Source organism: Lytechinus variegatus, chromosome 17, assembly GCF_018143015.1.
Source record: "Lytechinus variegatus isolate NC3 chromosome 17, Lvar_3.0, whole genome shotgun sequence".
Classification (NCBI taxonomy): Eukaryota; Metazoa; Echinodermata; class Echinoidea; order Temnopleuroida; family Toxopneustidae; genus Lytechinus; species Lytechinus variegatus.
In genome coordinates, this window is record NC_054756.1 from 17,674,861 (window position 1) to 17,696,405 (window position 21,545).

Sequence of the window (21,545 nt, forward strand, 5' to 3'; positions counted from 1 at the left end):
AAAAAATTCTCACTTCCAGAGTTGCTCCACGATGTTCATTCCCCTAATCCTATCAATGTCAGATATTTGATTTGGTCTTGTAATAATTACTTACGCCTGACAGCACAACCGATATAGTTTCATAACAAAGATTTCAGGTGACGAAAGATGATCTCTGCCGTTTCTACGATCAACAATAGACGCATAAACTTATCGGCTTTAACAATCTGCGTCTGTCAGTCAAAACGTCTCTACGAAAATAAAACTTGGTCTTGAAATCGATCAGCACTTGGTCGGATCGGAGTGACGGTGATCGTATCGTGTTCGGTCTCGCCGTCGCCGTCTGCACATGTTTGAAATAAATGAGATGCCCAGTGGTGAAAAACAAAATAATTGCTTCGAACCTGACAGCAAGGCATGACTGTGTATCCGTATTGATTTCGCATCTTTGATTAATTCAGAGGTATACTTTGGATGTTGATTGACTTAAAATGTGCACCTGCGAGCAAGGATTGTGTTACTTGTTTGGATAAACGATTTGCCTCTATATGACTAATATCAAATATTACTCTTTTGAAAATAGAGTAATTGAGGATTAGATGGCTTTGTCATTACATGATGTGTGACTCCGTGTCGGTATTGTCTCGATGGCAATACTGCAGTCAAGTTTGTGTGAAGTTAGTATTATTATTTATTGATTTACTTTATTTATTCATTCATTTATTTTATTCTACTTTATTTATTCATTTATTTACGTATCATTATTTTTTCCCTTTTTATTGGGGGGATAAGTGCTTGATGTTCAACAGGTTCCCTTTTTGTTGAGTAAAAAAACACAGCTCGAACATATTCTAGGACATCCATGTATACGTATTTGCATGGAAGGATAACGCTTCACTATCATTGCAGTGGAATAATGATCCCAATTATGAAGGGAAACAACATAGGGTTAATTGTTTTGCCTTTTCAACATGAAACTCTAATTTCATCATAGAATGTGATATAATATTCAACAAAGTAATACTTCACCCATTTTTCCTTCCATTTCCATTTCGTTCTTATTCTTGTGTTTTCCTCATTTGTGAAACCTCGGGTACAAAGCCTGAAAAAATATTTATACAACCCAGTGACCGTAAAGTGACATGAAAATCTAATTCACGCAATATTCCCATCAAATTCAAAGTCAATTGCTATTTTGAAATAAGATTTCAGCTGGAGAATTATCAACGATGCTAACATGCCATTTAAAGAGGGCGCTCGACCACTTAAAATATGGCCCAAGTTGTATTCACTGCATTAACGCTACGAAGCTCATTCGGGAGTGGTTCTGTCGTTTGTATGCATGAGGGACGATTGCTTACATGATAATAAAAATATATACGACGCTAAACATTCATTCTTGCATATTTCATGCATTTCGTCACAAAATTAAATGGGTAAACCGACATTTACTAAAATTTGTATAAATTTTATTTAAAATGTTGTAGAGATCAGAAAGCTTTCATTGGATAAACCTGTAAAACATTAAGTTTCATCTGATTCCACATATACAAGCCACATATCCAATTACAGAAAATACTAAAAGTAAACCAAACTAAAGTATTCCTTATATTATATATATAAATTTTATTTCAAAATCATCAAGTTGGCTCATAATATGGTAAAGCCATTATTGCAATACAAAACAATTATATACACAATTATAATCACCACAATAACCATAAAACATACATTAATTTCATGCAAGAACCGATATTGGAAAACATGAAAATTTCAACAATATTTCTATTTTTTTATGGAGTCTGATCAAGGGAGCATTTCATGAACAGTTTTTGTGGTTGATTTTCTACTTACTAATTTGTTCTTAGCCAATCAGATACAAGGAATTTCAGTACCTTATGATCTCTTCCTAAAAATCACTGACGGCCCCATGATACTATGTTCATGAACCTTGTCAAATTTAGAGGCCTACAGGGGAGCGTTTCATCAATATTTTCATCCGACAAATTGTCAGATCTGACATGATTTTGATTGGCTCAGAAGCACTGTTCCTATGGTAACTGTCGGATAAAATGGGACTTGTCGGATAAAGCATCCGACAAGTCCTTTCATGAAACGCTCCCCTGATATCAATTCAAAAAGAAAAAAGGTTTGTCTACAGCATTTCACTATGAAGTGTATTATAAGAAATTGCTCCGAGATGTCAACAAGTTTGGTTGTCATGATTACTTTCAAATCCATATGCATAATAAGAAAGAACTTAGGTGAATTATTATCTAATCATCTTTTACAAATATGATCAAAGTATGTCAAATATTTTTTTTACTTCATGTTATTCAAGGAAAATTATCAAGCTCCATCAAGTTTATGTATCTAAAAGCTGTGATTTTGTATTTCAATAAAAGGTACATATACAGTACTCAACAGTTACATGTGCATATATTTCAAATGTAATATTAAAAAATTAAAATTGCTACCTCAATAAAATTCATGTGTTCACACATTAGCATTCCATAATGTGAACAGATGTACTTTATTGATTACATGTGTGCAAACATAATTAACATTTCATATTATTATGAACAGAATAATCTGACACAATAAAAGATATATATTAAAAAATAATTAATGGAATAAAATACAGTAATCTCTGATAAAACCATCATTGTAGGGCAAGGTTACCTCAAAGAATTGCTTTTACTGTTGATCAAACTTTTGCTAATGTTCATCTCATTTTCATAATGAGTCTGACAACTCCCTGCCCCCCCCCACCCCCCACCTCACCAAAAAAAGGCCCACAGAAAATTATTGTCAGGCCAGGGTGACTTCACATTTTAATGCCATAAGGTACATAGCCAAGACATAACAAGGCAATCTTCCCCTTTTTCTTGTAGCATTCTTTCAAGATGACTCATGGTCAGTCACAGACATGACCCGAGGAGACAAAGCATCGGAGGGGCACAGGGATGTTCACAAACAATACAGTGCCCCTCCAATCATCGTCTCCTCCTGGTCACAGTTCGCCACTGCTCATGGTAAAGAACAAGCACAGTTATTTTCTGATCTGTCCAAGTCTCATTCAATTAATCAATAAACAGGATGAACTGGTGGTCTTGTTCACATCCCCCAATTACCACAAGAGGCATCTTTTTATGAACTTGATCATGAGAACTAGGGAGGGTTAGGGCACATGCTGAAAAAGACCTAACAATAGCATTATAAAGAGAAAGGGGGGGGAGAAAGAGAGAACTCTGTGACCCTTTCAGGGTCACCTGAAACCCCAAGGTCTTTTTATGAAGGTAAGTTGAGGCTTCAATAAAGTAAACAATACACAAAGCGAGATAGAAGTGAATAACTATTTCCAAGAATAACCTATTTCAGATTACAGACCTTATCAAACCTGAAACAATAGATACATGTTTGTAGTAAAAACAAATATTAGCAAACAATAGAGAGCGAATCTGGGAATATGATAACTTGTAACAGGGAGCTGTAACTCCTGTTATTTACACATAACAATTCATAACAAAGAAATTTGTAACATTCCACTTGGCTTTGAAATCCCATTTGGCAAACCATTCTCCTGCTGAGGCGATGTACGGGAACCCATTACCAGTTTAGAATTTAAAAATATAAATGATGAAGCTCATGAATTGCTTGTGAAAGTTCTAAAATTTAGCACTTTGCCCATCTCATACATTGTATGTGTACCAGAGTCGATCAAAGGAAAGTTAGATACAAAACTTCAATATTTGAGAATGTTCCGATCACTTGCCCAAATTGAAATTACCCATCATTGAATCATTATTGAATCTTTGATAATATAAAGTTCTTTGCTTGTGTATGTTTTGGCATATTTTTCTTTTATTTTTGCAATTGAAAAAAGTATGTAATGACCAAACTTTGTGACCGTGTGTTCACTCATGAAACACATTACAATACATGTATCATCATAATGAACACAAAAGTTGCACAGATATCATACGTGCAGAGTGCATGAAGTCTATTGTACATAGAGGCTGTTCTCACTACGTTCCTAAAACTAGTTTAGTGGAAACTAGTTTAGTGGAAACTAGTTTAACGCGTAGTGAGAACGGTCAAAGCGGTCTTGGAAGTGATCTTCCAAACCAGTTTGGAAAACCACCTCGCGATGTAGTTTTCAAGATCGCTTTGCCTCGTTAAACTGGTTTTAGCGTGAGGACACAACCGTTCTTCGGGAAGCGATCTTCGCACATTTTGAGCGCGCTACTCCACACGACAGGTGTAGAATGCCTATGCTGCGGTTTCAAATTTCGCGCGAAACGTGTCACCCCACTGAGAGCGTTTCCATAGCAACAAGAGCGCTTTACGTGAAGTGATTTTGAAAACCACTTTCGTGTGATCAAGTGAGAACGCTAGCAAAGCGATCTTCCAAAGTGGCTTCCTGAATAGGTTTCCAGTAAAGTAGTTTTAGGAACGTAGTGAGAACAGCCTCCTATACACACATAAATTTATTCCTGTGACATTTGCTCCAGTCTTGATACCTTAGGACAGTTTACAATTAGGGAATTCTATCATCTAACCTGCTGGTTAACAGATGCAGATTAGCACATAAATGGAACATATCGGCAACACTTAAGCTTGGGTTCAGACGAGAGCAAACTGATTCCACTCCTTCCTGACACCTCCATTTTTGTAATTCAGACTGCTTGAATAATATTTTACATGCATCTCAAACTTTTTTTTAAAAACTGTAGCATAAAATAATGAAAAAGAGCAAGAGCATATAGATAACATGGCTAATAGTCTTTGTGGTACTCCTTTTCTAGTCAGAACTCTGACTCTTCTTTGACTATTTGGTAGGTCCCACAAACTGATATCCATGATGGCACATGAAAAATAAATTAACTTCACGTAGCCACGATTATGATCAAATCCATCTTGAATGCTGATTTTTTTGGAATTCTATGCGACAATTGATTTCTTTCTCTTCAGTTGTTCGTTCCATATAGCAATATAGAAATATCAGTAGTGATGTTCAAACTTTCTCACATTTTCTCTCTCTGCTTGGTCCCATATATGGAAATTGATGTTGGCTTGTGTCTCATTCTTGTAGTATCCCACTGAACTAGATGTACTTTATATCCTTCTGCCACTCTCCGTCAGGTCCAAGGTACTTAAATCCATACAATGAACTTGTATTGCATATTTCACTCTTTAAAGTCATTTTGATAGAGCTTCATTTCCATCTTCTCACTTACACTGTATGCTCTCTTTGTATGGTCCCAAATGCTGAAATTGGTGTTGGTTCAAATGTTAGGTCAATCTGTTGCAGAGAGACTGTACAAAAGCAGTATAGTACTTTAGTTCCACTCTTTTTTCGCCACTTTCAAGTATAAAGGACTGACCATGTTTTTTATCCCCTGTAACACTGAATCTAGTCCCACATGCTCTCCTCCGTGCTGGATCTGGAGCTTTTAATAGTCAGTCTCTAATCCTATGATCACTTTTCAAATCCTTTGTGTGTTGCCATTTTGATGAGGCGACCTGGCGTCACCGTTTCTTTCTTCGTGGGCGGGAGGTTGGCTGAATGCCTCGTAGACATTGGAAGCAAAATCCTTCACGCACTGCATCAGCAGCAACTCCTGAAAAGTTAAAGAATGATGGGTCGAGAAAGAAACGGCTCTGTCAAAGTGCAAGCTGTACATATACTCTCTTCAAATGGAAATAAAAATTTAAGCATCTCATCAGTTTTTAAGAATATACGATGACGATAAAATTTATAAAGAGAGAAAAAAAACAAATACAATGTACAGGTGAATTTCCATCAGTCAAAACTTTGGGACCATAGAAATCTATTTGATTTACATGATATTTTACATAGACAAAGTAAATAATGTATGCTTCACATACTCTGGGGGTGTTTCACAAAGATTTAAGTATGAGTTTGAGTTGCACTAAAATGCTGATGCGTATATGATATGTAACGCAATCTTGTTGATCAATATGCAGTAGTGCGCTTCTCCTTTGCATGATCTGACCAACGCGGCCATACCTTTTATACTGCAGGCAACTTGGCATTTAAGTGTGACGCTATGTTGTACTTAAATCTTTGTGAAGCACCCCCCTCCTTCCTGCACTGAGCGATTGCTTATGCAGCTGATTTTTTACGAATGATCATACACGATAAAATACAATCAATTGTTGAAATCAGCGATCAATCGTTAAGCTTAATGTTACAGGGCCCTTGGTCCTGTAACACAAAGGTTAGCGATTAATTGTACGCTTGATTTCTACAATTGATTGTACATTGTAGCCAATGGAATCAATCGTAGAAAAATGTTACAGGACTCTGGTCTAAAAAGTTGCTTTCACTTAGCCAATGGTCTGTGATTTTGATAAATGATCAACAGTAGACTGTTTCCACTCCATGTAGTAAAGAGATGTGTATGCAGAGATTAAAAATAAAAGTCTTGATTTTATAATGTAATCCTAATCAACCTGAATTTCATGAAGGCCATATCAAATGTGTAATATTATTAAATTCTGTGCTTGCTCTGCAGTAGTCAAATCCAAATACACATTTAGAGGCATTACACGCACTAACATATTTCAGCAAATGATTTAAAAAAACAACATTTGATTCGATACAAACCTGGACAAAATGATTTGGGGTATCACAGCAGAGTGCGTTGACCTGGCCGTTAACAATTGGAATGGCTTTGGCCATGGCTAGTTTGAGACCACATGGGCTGCAAGAAAAAAAAATGGAATGTTATTAAATGTCACACAAGGTATCCAACAGACAGTCAATAAAGCAGACAGGTCAATCATTGTGAAATAATGAAAACTAGTTACAACCAAGTCTACCAGGAAGGAAATAATTTCCATTTATAAGGGCTATTTTTTTTCACGCCCAAAGTGACTCTAGAAAAGATAGTAGCCCCAAAGCATACAATTTTGGGAAGATAATCTGGGCCAAGCCTGCAGCTATCTTTGCGGTAACATTAGCAATTTTTATTTCTAATTTGTATTTATTTATTTACTATTCGCATGTGTCTGATACGGTGGGGGTACAGTTCGTGCGAAGCAGCCAACGGTTATACCTTCTCGTTATGCTTAATTGGTCGATAACAACTAAAAGCAAGTAAGAATAGCCTGATGGTTAAGTCGCTGCCCGGAAAGCAGTAGATGGCAGGTTCGAATCCCACTGGTTCCAATATTTTCTGACTTATGATTTTCATTACAGATTGAGCATAGCGATCTTAACCCTAAATAGACTGGGCTATTTCGATGCCTAAGAAGACTGGGGGGGCTGATTTAGCCCCCCCTTATGATCTTGGCCGTCGATCGCGCGATCGCGACAAAATTTGGCACACCCGTTACCCATGGCATAATCTACAAAACTACAAGATCAAATTCTGCGAAAAATCTCATTGCTAATTGATTATGCTATTTATGCATAAAGTCAAAATTTTGCTTTAATTAACTAAATAATGCCCCTAACATTCTAATTTTTGGTACACAGACACTTTATATGAATCTGATCAAATGTTTAAAAAAATTCAAGATCACATTTATTTTCTTATGTATTTTATTGTTTTTTTTAATTCTTATGTATTTCTCTGTTTTTCGACTTTGTTTTTATTGTTTTTCTGATGGAAAAGGTCAGGGACTTTATTTGGACCATGACTAAGATGGAATTAATTGATTTCAATCAGTAAAAGGAAAAATAATGATACATTTATGAACTTTGGCTAAAAACTGGATTTACATTGGATTTGTACACAAATTCACGTTTTTGTGCAATTTTTGGATCTGCATGCACTTACCCGGGGTTCGCAAATTTGGTCTCAAAAGTTGCGCGAGACTTGAATGTAAAAAGTCAGCAAGCGACGTGGTAAAAAAATTTCGCGCGACAAATTTATCACGAGAAATGTCGAGGGGGGCTGAATCAGCCCCCCAGTCTTTTTAGGGTTAAACAAATAGGAGTAATGGTGAAAATTTGTTAATAAACTAAAAGCAAGGTGAGAGTGAAAAGATGGTTGCTGTTGGGTTGCTTTTCAACAGCATCAGATGTATAGCTTATGTTCGATAAACAGCTTCAGACAAGTACAAGCAAAGACAATAACTGGAGCCTCCACCTATATTATTGGCAAAGCATGAGGACAAATAGCCTGCTGCCCTCCTGTAAATGAACTATGCTGCCAAATGGGCTGAGAAATCACCCCCACAGGTACAACCACAGAGGCACATGTATTCATTATGACATAGAAACAGACTAAATGCAACATTTATTTTGCTAATTAAGAAAAAGAATCATGAACGAATCATATATGATTCTATAAATTAATCCTACTTTTCTCATGAAACCATTGTTTGCTAACAAGTAAAGGTACTTAATTAAAGGACAAGTCCACCCCAACAAAAACATGATTTGAATAAAAATAGAAAAATTAAACAAGCATAACACTGAAAATTTCATCAAAATCGGATGTAAAATAAGAAAGTTATGACATTTCAAAGTTTCGCTTCATTTCACAAAAACAGTTATACGAACGAGCCAGCTACATCCAAATGAGAGTCGATGATGTCATTCACTCACTATTTCTTTTGTTTTTTATTGTTGAAATATGAAATATTGTTATTTTCTTGTCATGTGAAATAAGTTTAATTCCTCCCAGAACACGTGGAATTCCATTATTTTAACATTTTGTGCTTCAGGCAAGGAGGTCCCTATCGTCAAATTCGTAAAAATTGAAATATTATATATTCAAACAATAAAAAACAAAAGAAATAGTGATTGAGTGACATCATCAACTCTCTCATTTTGATGTAACTGGCTCGTTCATATATCTATTTTGTTAAAAATAAGCGAAACTTTGAAATGTCATAACTTTCTTATTTTACATCTGATTTTGATGAAATCTTCAGCATTGTGCTTGTCTGATTTTTCTTTATTGATTCAAATCAACATTTTTCTGAGGTGGACTTGACCTTTAAGTTAACTATAAATGCTACAGAAACATACCTTTCTCCATTTCGAGTTGTAACTGGTCTGAAGAACTCAGCCATATTGTCCAATAGACGGCTGAACCCAATATCAAGGCAAGAATTCACCACACAGCTAAAATCATGGCTGTAAAGAAGACGAATAGAATAAAGAAAATCTTTGAAAAAGTATGCATGGCTGTGAAACAGCAATTTAGTACTATACAGTACGTATCAAAAAAAAGTTTACACTTTGAAAAAACCCTGGGAATTAAAACACATATAAGATGTGGTAAATTTTTCACATACAATCTTGGGTTTGGGTCCGTCTCATCTATCCCATGAAAGTAAAAGTTTTGACATAATTTCACACTTGAGTGAGCACTGTCCATTTTTGCAAAGCTCGCAGAAATCAGTTTGCGCAGGAATTCTTGTTTTCAAGGGGAAAATGTATATCAAACCTACTCTGCAAAATAGTTCTCATACATTTCCCTTGCACTTTTCGTTAATTGAAATCAAACGGATACATTCAAGCATTTTGTGTCAATTTTGACACCCAAATTAAAATTTTAACACATAGTAAGCACAACCTATTTGTTCCAGCTGGATCTGAGGACATAACTAAATCTGAACAAAAGTTTATATTGGATATCAATCTACCATTTTTCACTAAGTTTTTATTATTCAAAGTGGGTTTACATTTCATTTTTTATTTAATACAGTTTGTTTCTCCACACTTTTCCCTAGCTTGACAATTATTAACAAAATGAAATTCAAGCCTAAGCCATTTCATGTAAATCACAGCTCAGTGTAAAGCAAATAACGTCTCGATAGCCTCGGTGTGTGGGGGAATGGGGTGGGGCGCCGGCAATGCATTCTTCGAAGTGTTTTGGGCAAGGAAACAAGCTTTAAAAGGTAAAAGATATCTCCAAATCAATTTTACTAGCTAAATTCCAAGTGTTCTTCGTGATAGGTCTACTTTTATTTGCAGAACTATTTCAAAGTTCTGCGCAAATCATTTTTCACTAACTTTTCAAAAGTAAGCGGTACTAGCTCAAGCGGAAATATTTTTTGACAGATATCTTAATTTGCGTAAATGGATCTGTACCAATGTTAAAATGTGGAAAAATCTTCAGGGTATTAAAAATGTATAATTTTACAGGATTTTTTCTAAGTATAGCCTTGTTTTGATACACACTGTAAAATAGAAATTACTGCCTAGAGATCCAGGGTGAATGATTTTAATTGTTTTCTTCAATAAGGCACTTGTGAAAAACAAAAAGTAACTACAGTTGCTCTAGTGGCCAATTATTCATAAAGAGATTTGTACATTGCTCCTTGGGTATAAGTGTCCTTTAATCAATGGACATCTCAAAACATTTTGTTTCATATTGACATTTAAGCACTAACCTTTCAATTAAATCCCTAGTTTCTAATTGTATTGCAGTCAACACAAGCTGGTCTTCACTGAGCTGACATGCCGATTCCTCTCCATCTAGTCCCTCCGGCTTGAGAAGGTACCTCCCAAGGGGATGAATGGAACAGTCCGGTACCACAACTGTATATTAAGGAAATAATAGTTCCACAAAAATTATTCAAGAATAGGGACTGGATAATGCCTTATACAAATCAAGTAATGCAGTTTGCAAATGGATAAGCAACATGGAGTACTAAACAAGAAAGAAAGAAGAAAATAGAAACAGAGAAAATTTATTCTTTCTCTGATAAAATTAGGAATATTAGAGAAACAGAGAGAGAGAGAGAAAAAGAAAGGAGGATAAAAGAGAAACTGAAATGGCAATCTTCTCAATGATAGAACATCAATACAGCTGGGCAGTATTTATTCAAATTATGTGATATTGAAAAATATTGATTATTCAAGAATGGTTTCATGATCATATTGATATATTGCAGTAACATGCTATAACCAAAATATTGTTGATCATGAAAAGTTCATCAATATTCATTGACCCAAAATGCTGCTCTGCATTGCTTAAAGAACTCAGGGCCCCGTTTTACAAAGAGTTACGATTGATCCGATCAATCATAACTATGGAAATCCATCAATGTCATAATTTTTTCAACGAAAAATTTGCACAATGTCCTTTGTATGCAAAGAGAAGCACAGTGAATTTTCAAGAAAACAATAAATGCATGAATATACATCATAGCTCGAAAATATTTTGAACAAACGTGCAAACAAACGTCTCGCTTCATTGCGTTAGGAGTTTTAATCCCTGATTATTTTCTTCTGGGATCCTATATGTCTACAAGCTTTGTTTTTTATAGGTTCCTCATATTTCACGATATTGTATTTCCTTGTAAAACATTACAACTGTGTATTTTTTTTGTCATTATCTTCTCATATTGTGTTCAAGATGTATGTTTTTGTGGAAAGTGAAACAATAAATCATATCAAATCAAATAATAGACATTGCCGTTGCTGGCTGTCCATAGTTGCGATTGATCGGATCAATCGTAACTCTTTGTAAGACGGGGTCCAGAACTTTGTTAGTTGTTACAAACATGCCTGCTTTCCATGGACTCCAATTGAAGCCTTTCTTTGAATTCCCCCTTTCCTTGCTCTCACGGAATTGCAGCTCATGTCTGACATATAAAATGAATTTTCAGACTCGGTGATATACATGTACTGTTTTATAATTTTCTGGAGATAATCGACTATTAATTATTGAAATAAAATATCGACCAGCACTAGGGGAGATAATTGAATCTTTCTGTGAGAAGATAGATATAGAAAGAAATAAAGGTGATGAAAGGGAAAGCGACTGGAACTGGGAAATCAGCTGGAACTAGAAATCATCTAGGTAAAACATTCTCAAATTTTCAATAAACAGATAATGGGCTCACTAACCTTCTCCTCCATACTGTGTTGTTTCAACTTGACCTCTGACCTTTGCTATGATCTCTTCCATGTCAGAGAGGCTAAGGAGTTGCTGCAATGATATGCTATAAAAAAATCAAAGTAAATAAACGTAAGTTCATGATGAATGTGAATTATATCATTAATCTATTAATAAAAATACATAGAGTATATTTATCTAAATCAAGCTGTGATCTGTGGCTTGTAAAACACTACATGTATGGCACCACCCATGATTATCTGATCAAATGTATTAAAGCGCATAATCACTGCATGAAAGAAATGAACATCATTTTCATGAATAATAATCAACATATTGTCGCGGAAATTGTCATTTGCTGCAGTTGCTTTCTGCGGCAAAGTTCTATGAAATGCACACTGAAGTGTTTTTTATTTGCTGCAGATACCTAGAATTGACGCTGAAAACGCGAGTTGCCGCTGCGGCAAATGTTTATGAAATGGGCCCCTGGGTGAGCCCCTTTCATAAAGGACTTGCAACTGTTGTAACTTTGCCATTATGGCAACTACATGGTAACCTTGATTCTGATTGGCTGCTGAGTCCTGTTACTATGGTAGTTGCCATAATGGCAAAGTTACAACAGTTGCAAGCCCTTCATGAAATGGGGCCCCTGATGTGTGACAAGATTGCAAAACATGTCAGTGTGGGAGAGGGTTTAATGACATTTCATGTGGAGGGGGAGGAATTCATCTACATCTGTCATATGTCAATTTCGTCATCGACTGACACCATGACATTAGTTTTAAGTGGAAGGGAAGCAATGGTTTCTGTTAACTTTCATAGAATGAAAACTTGTCAATGCTGACAAGTTTCATGGAATGAAGCACATATATCCACAATCATAATGCTATCCAGTGCAGTCAAAGTCATATAGCTAGTTAAAGAAATAAGTGTGTAAATACGACTTTATAAATCACAGAGCTTTCGAGTTTCAGCACTTTTTACAGAAAAGGACACTGTAAATTGAAAATACTCACCTTCCAACAACATTCTGTACAACTTCTCTAACATGGTTGATAAGCTCGGTCAAACCTGGAAATAGAATAATCAAGGAATTAGAGGATGATTATCATCTAAAAAAACCCAAATGGGTTGTAATTGAGTACCTGGCAGTGCCGGAATAATCATTCATTGAAATGCTGGCACACCGGGATAGAGGTTGTGCTAAAGTCAGGGTAATAATAACCCTTGATTAATCTACAGAACAGAAACAAGTGCTTTAAAGTTGAATCACCATTTTATTGTTATCATTTTTAAAAGCATCAAAGGTACTAGACAATTCAAAATAACTACATGAATTCTTTCAATTACATGTATCTTTAACAATATGCATCACGAAATTTAGAAGTAAAATGTACAATAAAACTTGTGAGCAACTGGTATGGATGTCTAACTTTAAACATTGAAAAATAATGTGCAAACATACTACTTCCTCACTCCTCAGATTTATATGGCAATGTTTATTCACTTCAGTCACCAAAGTTGCTACATAGAATACAACAAAACCTACAAAGTACTATTTACTTCGATAATAAATTAGTGCACAGTCTGATGCCTGTATAGATAATACCATGTTGACAATACAATAATAAGGAACATAAACTCTGAACATATTAATTCTTTTATTTTATTTGAAGCAGTTTTGTTAGGTTAAGAATGTGAGGATTTACAGGTCATAAAGGGTACAATGTTCACATGGAAAATGTTGGCGACACTATTTGAGTCATAAATAACATGAAATCGATTGCTTTTAAAACAGTTGAATTAGAAATAATGATACAGTTATAAATTCTGGCTACATACAGATTTTGCATTAGATTTGTGATTTTTTTAAATCACTCTTTTAAAGAAAGTTTAGCCCAGACACTAATGTTGCCTAATAACGAAATATTGTGGCCTTATCTCTTTTGTGTTACAGACTTATCACAAAAAAATGTGGGGGGGGGGGGGGAGGGGGGGGGGAGTTAAATCAATATCAAGCAAATGAGAAAAGCTTGAGTAATGAAAATGTTTCTAATGTATTACAACGAAAAGAATGGATCCAGTAATACTATTTTGATTACGTTTTGACGCACTTGGACACTTGTGTGTAAATATTCATTGCAACATAAATAAGTTTATTCATTATAATAAAGCACCATATTGGAATTTACATTTGATTTTGGTTCCCCAATCAGTGGAAAAAGGAATATACAGTAAATACATAAATTTATACACGTATGCAGCAATATCTTACTGCAGATATATCATAGTCAAATTAAAATGACAATTTGTCGAAGGCTAAAATGTAGGATGTCATTTCATGATTGATACCTTCCAAATATACACCTAAAATAAATTATGGAATGACCAACACAATAAAGTACTTTAAGTTGAACTCACCATCTGTTAATAGGTATTGTACCATGGCAAGATATTCCTTCTGTACATCCTGTGTAGCATGCACCTTGTAGTACGTCTGAAAAATTAACAGAACAAATATAGATATGTCGAAAAGACATCAATAATGCAATAAAGTACATGTACATTAACACTTCATAAATGATTATGAAAATACATGCATCCACCTTGAAATGTTGAACAAAACGGGGAATGTAAACTAATTTTCGGCATTACTCCTATGTGTTTAAGACCGGATGCTCGATCTGTAATAAAAATAATAAGTCAGAAAAAATTGGTACCAATGGGATTCGAAACTGTCATCTACTGCTTGCCGGGCAGCGACTTAACAACCAGGCTATTCTGGTTCATGGCTAAATCACGATGAACTAGAATTCAAATACCCTCTATCCTCTTCTTTCTGACTCATTGACATGCAAATGCAGTATGCCGTGGACAATAGATAGTAAATAAAGAGGCTTTAATAGGAGGATATTGTAAGTTTGTAAACAAATTTATAATTATAGGAGTAATGCCAAAATTTGTTTACGAAATTGTAATTCCTCCTATTAGAGCCTCTTTATTTTAATACTAACACGTGGAATGATAATGAAACCAACACTCTCCGCAGTGCAGTCCCCATCTTTCTAATTAATCCCACAGAACACACCCAACCACTGCCATTCCCTCCTGTACAACACATTCAGTACCCCTCCATAATCTTATTCTTATCAATTTTTCCCAGGCAGTGTATCAATATACATGTACATGTATCCACCATAAATGGGTAAATTGCCAATTTGTCTACTGCCAACTCGTCCAATCATCACATGGTCCACCTTCATTTAGTCCAATGCCATTCCGTCCACCAACATTTCGCCTTAAACCATTTGGTCCAATCATCACTTCATCAAATCACCAGTTTGTCTATGACCATTTCATCTCATAACCATTTGGTCTAACATCCATTTTATTTTCATTCATTTTGCCCAATTAATACTTACATGTAGTCCAATTAGACCAAATGGTATATGGACTAAATGGCTATTGGACCAACTGATTATCAGACAACATGGCAATTAGACCATATGGATAGTGGACGAACTGATGGTAGACCAAATCATAGTAGACGAGTTGGCAATTGGACGAATTGACATTAGACGCATTGAAAATAAACCCAGAAAAGTAGTCATTCTCTTCATGCATGTTTTCAAAACAACACAATACAGTCCCCATACACGTACCAAGGAGACAACCCATCATGGCCCTGAATACAAGTCCGAGAGGATCCTCGCCAACCTCGGCAGGAGGGCAAACATTTTTTTAACACACAAAAAAAGGGGGTGGGGGACAAATCGTCTCCACTTTCAGAAGCAGTTTCCCATGTAATGTTTCTTGACATTAAAATAAGATAGATCAAAGGTCACAAAAAAAGGGATCAAATTTTGTACCCCCCCCCCACCAGGTACACTAGTGCTGCATGCCCAGTACCTCTCATTACATCTAAATTCATGACAATTTTATTACACTAAACCAGGGTCCCTGTTTCATAACAATTTGTATAACAAATGAATGGGGGTGTGTTTCACAAAGATTTAAGTATGACTTAGGTCGCACTTAAATGTCGATGCGTACATGATATGCAACGCTCAATCTTATTGATCAATACGCAGTAGTGCGCGTCCTCTTGGCATGATCTGACCAATACTGTCATGCCTTTTATACTGCGCGCAACTAGACATTTAAGTGCGACTCTAAGTCATACTTAAATCTTTGTGAAACACCCCCCTGGTTTCTATCACAAGTTTACAACCCGCCAATCAGATTAAATCATTTCAGTAGCTTTCAACCGTTATTGCAAATTTGCATGTATTATGAAACTGGCCCCCTGATCTTCTTCTTACCAGGCCATTCTTCCCAGCCAGGGTATCAAGATACATGTAGCCTCCTAGAATGTTGAGCTGTACTCTGAGGAAGGCTGTTAACAACACAGTACTGTATACAGCTACCACCATCCGTGTGAAACCTGACAAAAAGAGAACAAACAAATATAACGATATAAAAATGTTTGCCCATCAAAAAGTGATAATTTCTTCATAAAAATACATGAACTACATGTAATCAAGACATAGTATGTGAAAATTAGCCAATACATGACAATGAAAATTGACAGAAAGGGGCAAAATTTATCAATCATTGAGTTATCTATTTTAGAGGTCTAGGTTAAAAATGTTCTAGAATGATATCGGCCACAATTCTTTATATTTCTGAATTCAAATTTGTTTTTTTAATGCACATATGTGTATTACATATACCATTAGTGCCTTCATTATGAACTTAATATATTTTTTTTACTAACAAAAAAAAAATCAAACTTGGATACTTACTAACAACTTTTAATTCATTCCACACCAAAACCTTGTTTTCAGTTCTGCAAAATACAAATGGAATAGGAATTCAAATTACTTGCTGTGATAGTTTGGCATATTTTGAGATATTTGCACACTCCAACAAAAGAACATACCAACTAACATTGGCATTATTATCATTGTAAAAGTAATCCTGTAAACCAAAATGCCAAACAAGGCACTTCAATTGTCAGAAACTCCTGACAACTGATACAAACAACTTTACTGGAGATATTTACATGGGCTGGAAATTTGCAACTACATTGTACATGTACTTCGCAACTCTAGATTTTGATAGCTGCTGAGACTTCCAATAAAAAAAATTGCAGATCTGCAAGTCATTGCAGTTGTTGCAGTTGTTCCCTTTTCAAAAAAAAATATCTGAAGGCAGCACCAAGTCTATGAGAGGCTCTGAGATACATCTCCAATATGAGACTCTGTGAACAGAATTGTAGACTACTGTAACTTAAAGATTGAACATGCTGGAATTTCATCTCTCCATCCCATTGAATGTATCATCATTACAATTGATCTTCCTTTCCTCTCAGTAAGCAATGCATCTTTAATTCTTACCCTGACTTTAGTCTCTGTATGAGTTCTTCTGAGTTAAGATGATGAAGAAGCAATTCCCTCAGCTTAGGAATCATGGAGAGCACTAGATAAAAAAATGTACATAAATTTACTTAGGTAACGTACATAAAATGTAAATTGTAATCAAGTCATCTGATATTTCAATTTTGTATAGTCATGAAAATGTAACTATAATCAATGTGCTTGAATTGCAATTTCACATGTCTACAACTACCGTTACTCCAAAGTTTTTTTTAAATTACAGTCAAGTTTCATTTTAATCAGTCAAATATTGAACAGTTACTGAGTTGTTCACTTTCGAACAATCGCTTAATTTATCAGGAATCTATATGTATTACAGTTGCAATTGCCTAATGCTCTGGAGTTTCATACCCCTTTATCTATAAACTGAGGTCAGTCTGATTGGTGCATATAAAAGATATACTACTGGAATAAAGAGTAAATTGCCAATTGGGCTTTATCAGTTTTGTCTACTTTCTAGTTTGTGTACTATTAGTTCGTCAATGTTTGTCCACTAAAATTTAGGTCTAATTACCATTCAGTCTATTCACCATTTTGTATAAATTCTACTTAGGCTTTAAATCACATTTTATTTTCATTAAAATTGGTATATCGTGAAATGAACTGTTTATGAACTAAATTTTCATTGACAAAGTAAAAAAAGAAGTATACAAAAAATAAATTAGACCAATTGGACATTAGAAGAACTGAGAATGATATTTCATAAGTAGATATTAAGTCAATATAATGTAGAACTAATGGGACTTGGACCAAATTAATAGTAGACCAAATGGGTTTAGCCTTTGTGGTACTGGAATACCTGAAAAGTATACCAACTGCAAGTATACCAAGTGAATATTTACTGAATATTTTGGACTTAAAGCATTACCTGTCATATTGCAAGTTCGCTGGTTGCTCTCGAAATGGTGTTGTCTTCGAGCCATTGCAAGGCATTCCGCTTCTTCCGTCTCTCTCCATTCCTTCAACTTCCACTCAGCATACTTGTACAAAAGTGCTGCACCTGTAGAATTGTATTGGTTTATCATTGAAAAAATAAATGAAAAAGTGATTTGGAAATATGAAATATACATGTCTTATCCCGAGTGACTACACATCCCCTCCTTTCCCAAAATGGATGTTGAGTAAAAATAATGTAGGCTACAACTTGCAATTAAGGTAATGGGGGCAGGAGGGGGACTCTGTAATTTGCATTTTTTGTAAACATGGAGATGCCGTGGCCGAGTGGTCCAAGGCACCTGACACAAGTTCGGGGTTCAACCTCTAGCCATGGCATTTGCATTCATGTTCTTGACCAACAGTGCTCTTATCCTAATAAATATACCTATCCAGAAACTACATGTAAGTGTGCACTTGTATTATAAAACAAAACAAAACCCCTGCCCCCTCCAAAAAAATCACACCTCCCATAACAGAGAGGGATGGGATTGCTGAATTGCAGTGGAGTAACTAAAAGTCAGAAAAAGAAACAAATGGTGGTGTCTACGCATAAATATTGTAACATCAACTCTAGTAGCATTTGTTCACTGCAAACACCTTGCCTGTGACCCAGAGCCACCAGAAATTCACCTCGGGCAACCATTATTGAAAAAATGTTCAGTTTTGGTGGCCCGAATCGGGCAACCAATAATTTTCAAAGTAGCGCAATTTTTTTCCCGATTTTGTATGCATTCATCAACTTTCTACAGTTCAAATTGCAAGCCAAATCATCATGCGCCCTTTTTGTTAATCTACACACAAAGATTGCATAGTCATGGAGGAAAGGAACATGACAAAGCAGTGGAGAATTATCCAGCCGGCCGTGCCGGCTGTCTGGCGTGAGCTTTGCATGCATAAAACCACTGCAGCTAGCTGTGCGCTAGCAGACTATTCAGACTCAGGGAGCTGCGATACGAAATGTTGCTGCTAAGAAATCTTCCACAGAACTTTGAAAATCTATGTCAAAGTTGCATATTACACCAATAAAATGCACTTCTGTAGTCCATATTACTAAAATCTGGTGTAAACCAATTATTTGCAAGCATTAAAAAGAGGAATCATAACCTCTCTTTTGACCCCAAAAGACCGATTTCCAAATGCATTAATACACATAAAACACATGTAGGTGAGTACATCACAGTCCCACATGTGCATTTGTATGTATATTACTACTTGGTTTCTTTTGAAGCTGTGTCTTTTCTAGCCAAAAATAAACAGACGATTTCTTTCTTTCTTGTTTATTCATGACTTCTTAAACCACTCTTGAGGAAGTAAATACTTTGGGAAGGCATTTAATGGATATGAAATGTGAATTTTTCTAGCATTTTGGCAAATGTAGGGAAGGACTTTTCTTACACTGTTTTTCCCAGATATAAGTTATAACTTTTGCCATTTTCTATTCTTTTTTCTTTTCTTTTTGTTATAGTGTTTAAACCATTTATACCCCTTCCTATTGAATATGCCTAATTAAAGAATGTTTCTACTGAAAAATAATAATTTTCCCCATTTTTAAATTAATTTTATTCTATTCATTTTTCTTTCATTTTCTTTTTTTTCTCAATTTTTTTTCTTTCCCCTTTTCCCCCTGTTCTTTGTTTATTCTTTCTGTCTTTTCTTTCTTTTGTTTTATTTCACATTTTCACTTATTTATGTCATTATTTTTGTTTTATTTCATTTTAAATATACTTGTTTGTTTCCCCCTTTTATGCATCGTTCTAATTTGTGCAGCATATTTTTCTGTGATTTTCTCCTGCTATAATATGCTGGAAAAGAGAAAATAAATTGGATTTGGGGCCTGTATAATCTTGGCTTTAGGATTCAAAAAAGGAAAAAAGGGAAAAATCATTGATTTGTACATCTATATGAGTTTGCTATGCACTATTTATTCACCTTAACCTAATGAGTGTGTGTCTATACGGAGATTTAAGAAAAAAGTCCACACAACCTGGGAACAATACAATTCTTTTATTCTCTTTCAATCATTTCATATTTACAATGATAGAACAATTTACATGTTACCACAAATCAATTAGCAAAGTAAAATAAAAGCAAAAAAGATTTTACATACAAGATGTACAAAGTGAAAGTAACATAGTGGTAGTGGCTGCAGTATTAATATTTCCAAAGTTTGTTTTATTCATTTTTCATTTATGTTTTTCTTTATATTTTTCGGGCCACCAAAAAAAATGTTTAAAGGTTTTGGTGGCCCGAATGGGCCACCACCAAAAAAAAAGTTGATGTGGGGTCTTGCAGTATACAAATACCACTTTATGTAAACCAAAAATACTCATTTCCATACAGTTACAATTTAATTTATTCTTCATTAGCCTAGACTAGAGTCTAATTAGACATTAGGCCTAGTTGGGGATGATTTTTTGTATTCAGGCTTGCAGTCAGTGCTTACCGTAAGTTAAAAACTTACATTTTTGGCATATTTTTGTGTAGGCCCTCTCATGGTGAAAAGTAAATTTTCAAGAAATTTGTCATTTTCAATGACAATTTCACATACGGTACGCACATTTTGATTTATTGCTGGCAGTGAGTGCCAGTGCCCAGTGGCAACAACCAGAGTCCAGATCACAGAGTCACTCACACAAAAATACACGAGTGGGAACGTCATTTACATATCGAAATTCAGAAAACAAGAAAATAAAACATACGGTACCTCCTGCAAATGCACCAAGTACGAAGAATTTCCTTCTGTGACGCTTAACAAAGTTCCAGATGCTCCCCAACATTGTACTCTAGGCGTGTAAACTCCTAAATTGTTAGAAGAAACGAATTTAAGTCGACGTATTGAGGGTCACACATAGCGCGTGTGCGTGAGCGAAATGAGAAAATGTAAACAATAAATAGACTTTGATCATCTCGTCCAACCAAACAAATGCATTCGCTTCGCATCAAGCGAAAATACAAGATCGCCATCTCTTCCTCGGAGACACGGTACAACAGTTCTCGATGTGAGTTGCCGAAACTTCTTTTGTCGATTTGACTGAGGTTTTCTTTTCCAGCAATCAAGGATAAACGCTGTCACTGGCTAATTAATTTTTAAACATGTACATTTTGTCTTTTATACTGAAACAATACCAAAAAATGACTGTTATAAGCTGTTTTGTCCGTGATACAACGCTGGGATCTACATCTCGATGTTGTTTTTTCCCTGGCTGTAATTCATTTTGACCCGACTTTGTCTTGTCTTTCCGTTAATGCCCACAATCATTATACTTTTATTCATTCATTTACCTTTCCTCGATCTCTGTCTTCCCACTTATTCTTCCTGAATATACAAGCCATCATCCCTATGATCAAATTCTCCAATACA

The 21,545-nt window shown here is 35.3% G+C and overlaps 2 protein-coding genes across 2 annotated transcripts in view; one reads left to right on the forward strand and one right to left on the reverse strand.

The window, feature by feature from the left end:
- LOC121431283 (retinol dehydrogenase 8-like) overlaps positions 1 to 571 on the forward strand; it is a 16,711-nt gene extending 16,140 nt beyond the window's left edge. Inside the window, exon 3 of the mRNA XM_041628792.1 lies at positions 563 to 571. Coding sequence (XP_041484726.1) covers positions 563 to 571 — 9 coding nt within the window. The remainder of the gene's footprint in view (positions 1 to 562) is intronic.
- A 4,136-nt stretch (positions 572 to 4,707) lies between these two features.
- Positions 4,708 to 21,085, reverse strand: LOC121430974 (peroxisomal biogenesis factor 3-like). The gene is made up of 12 exons (XM_041628415.1): positions 20,889 to 21,085; positions 18,117 to 18,248; positions 17,210 to 17,291; positions 16,616 to 16,659; positions 16,133 to 16,254; positions 14,232 to 14,307; positions 12,827 to 12,881; positions 11,822 to 11,916; positions 10,360 to 10,507; positions 8,990 to 9,097; positions 6,614 to 6,710; positions 4,708 to 5,603 (listed from the first exon to the last, which is right to left on the reverse strand). The coding sequence occupies exons 1-12, from the start codon at positions 20,959 to 20,961 to the stop codon at positions 5,469 to 5,471; spliced, it is 1,167 nt and encodes a 388-aa protein (XP_041484349.1). The 5' UTR covers positions 20,962 to 21,085; the 3' UTR covers positions 4,708 to 5,468.
- Positions 21,086 to 21,545: the final 460 nt, after the last annotated feature.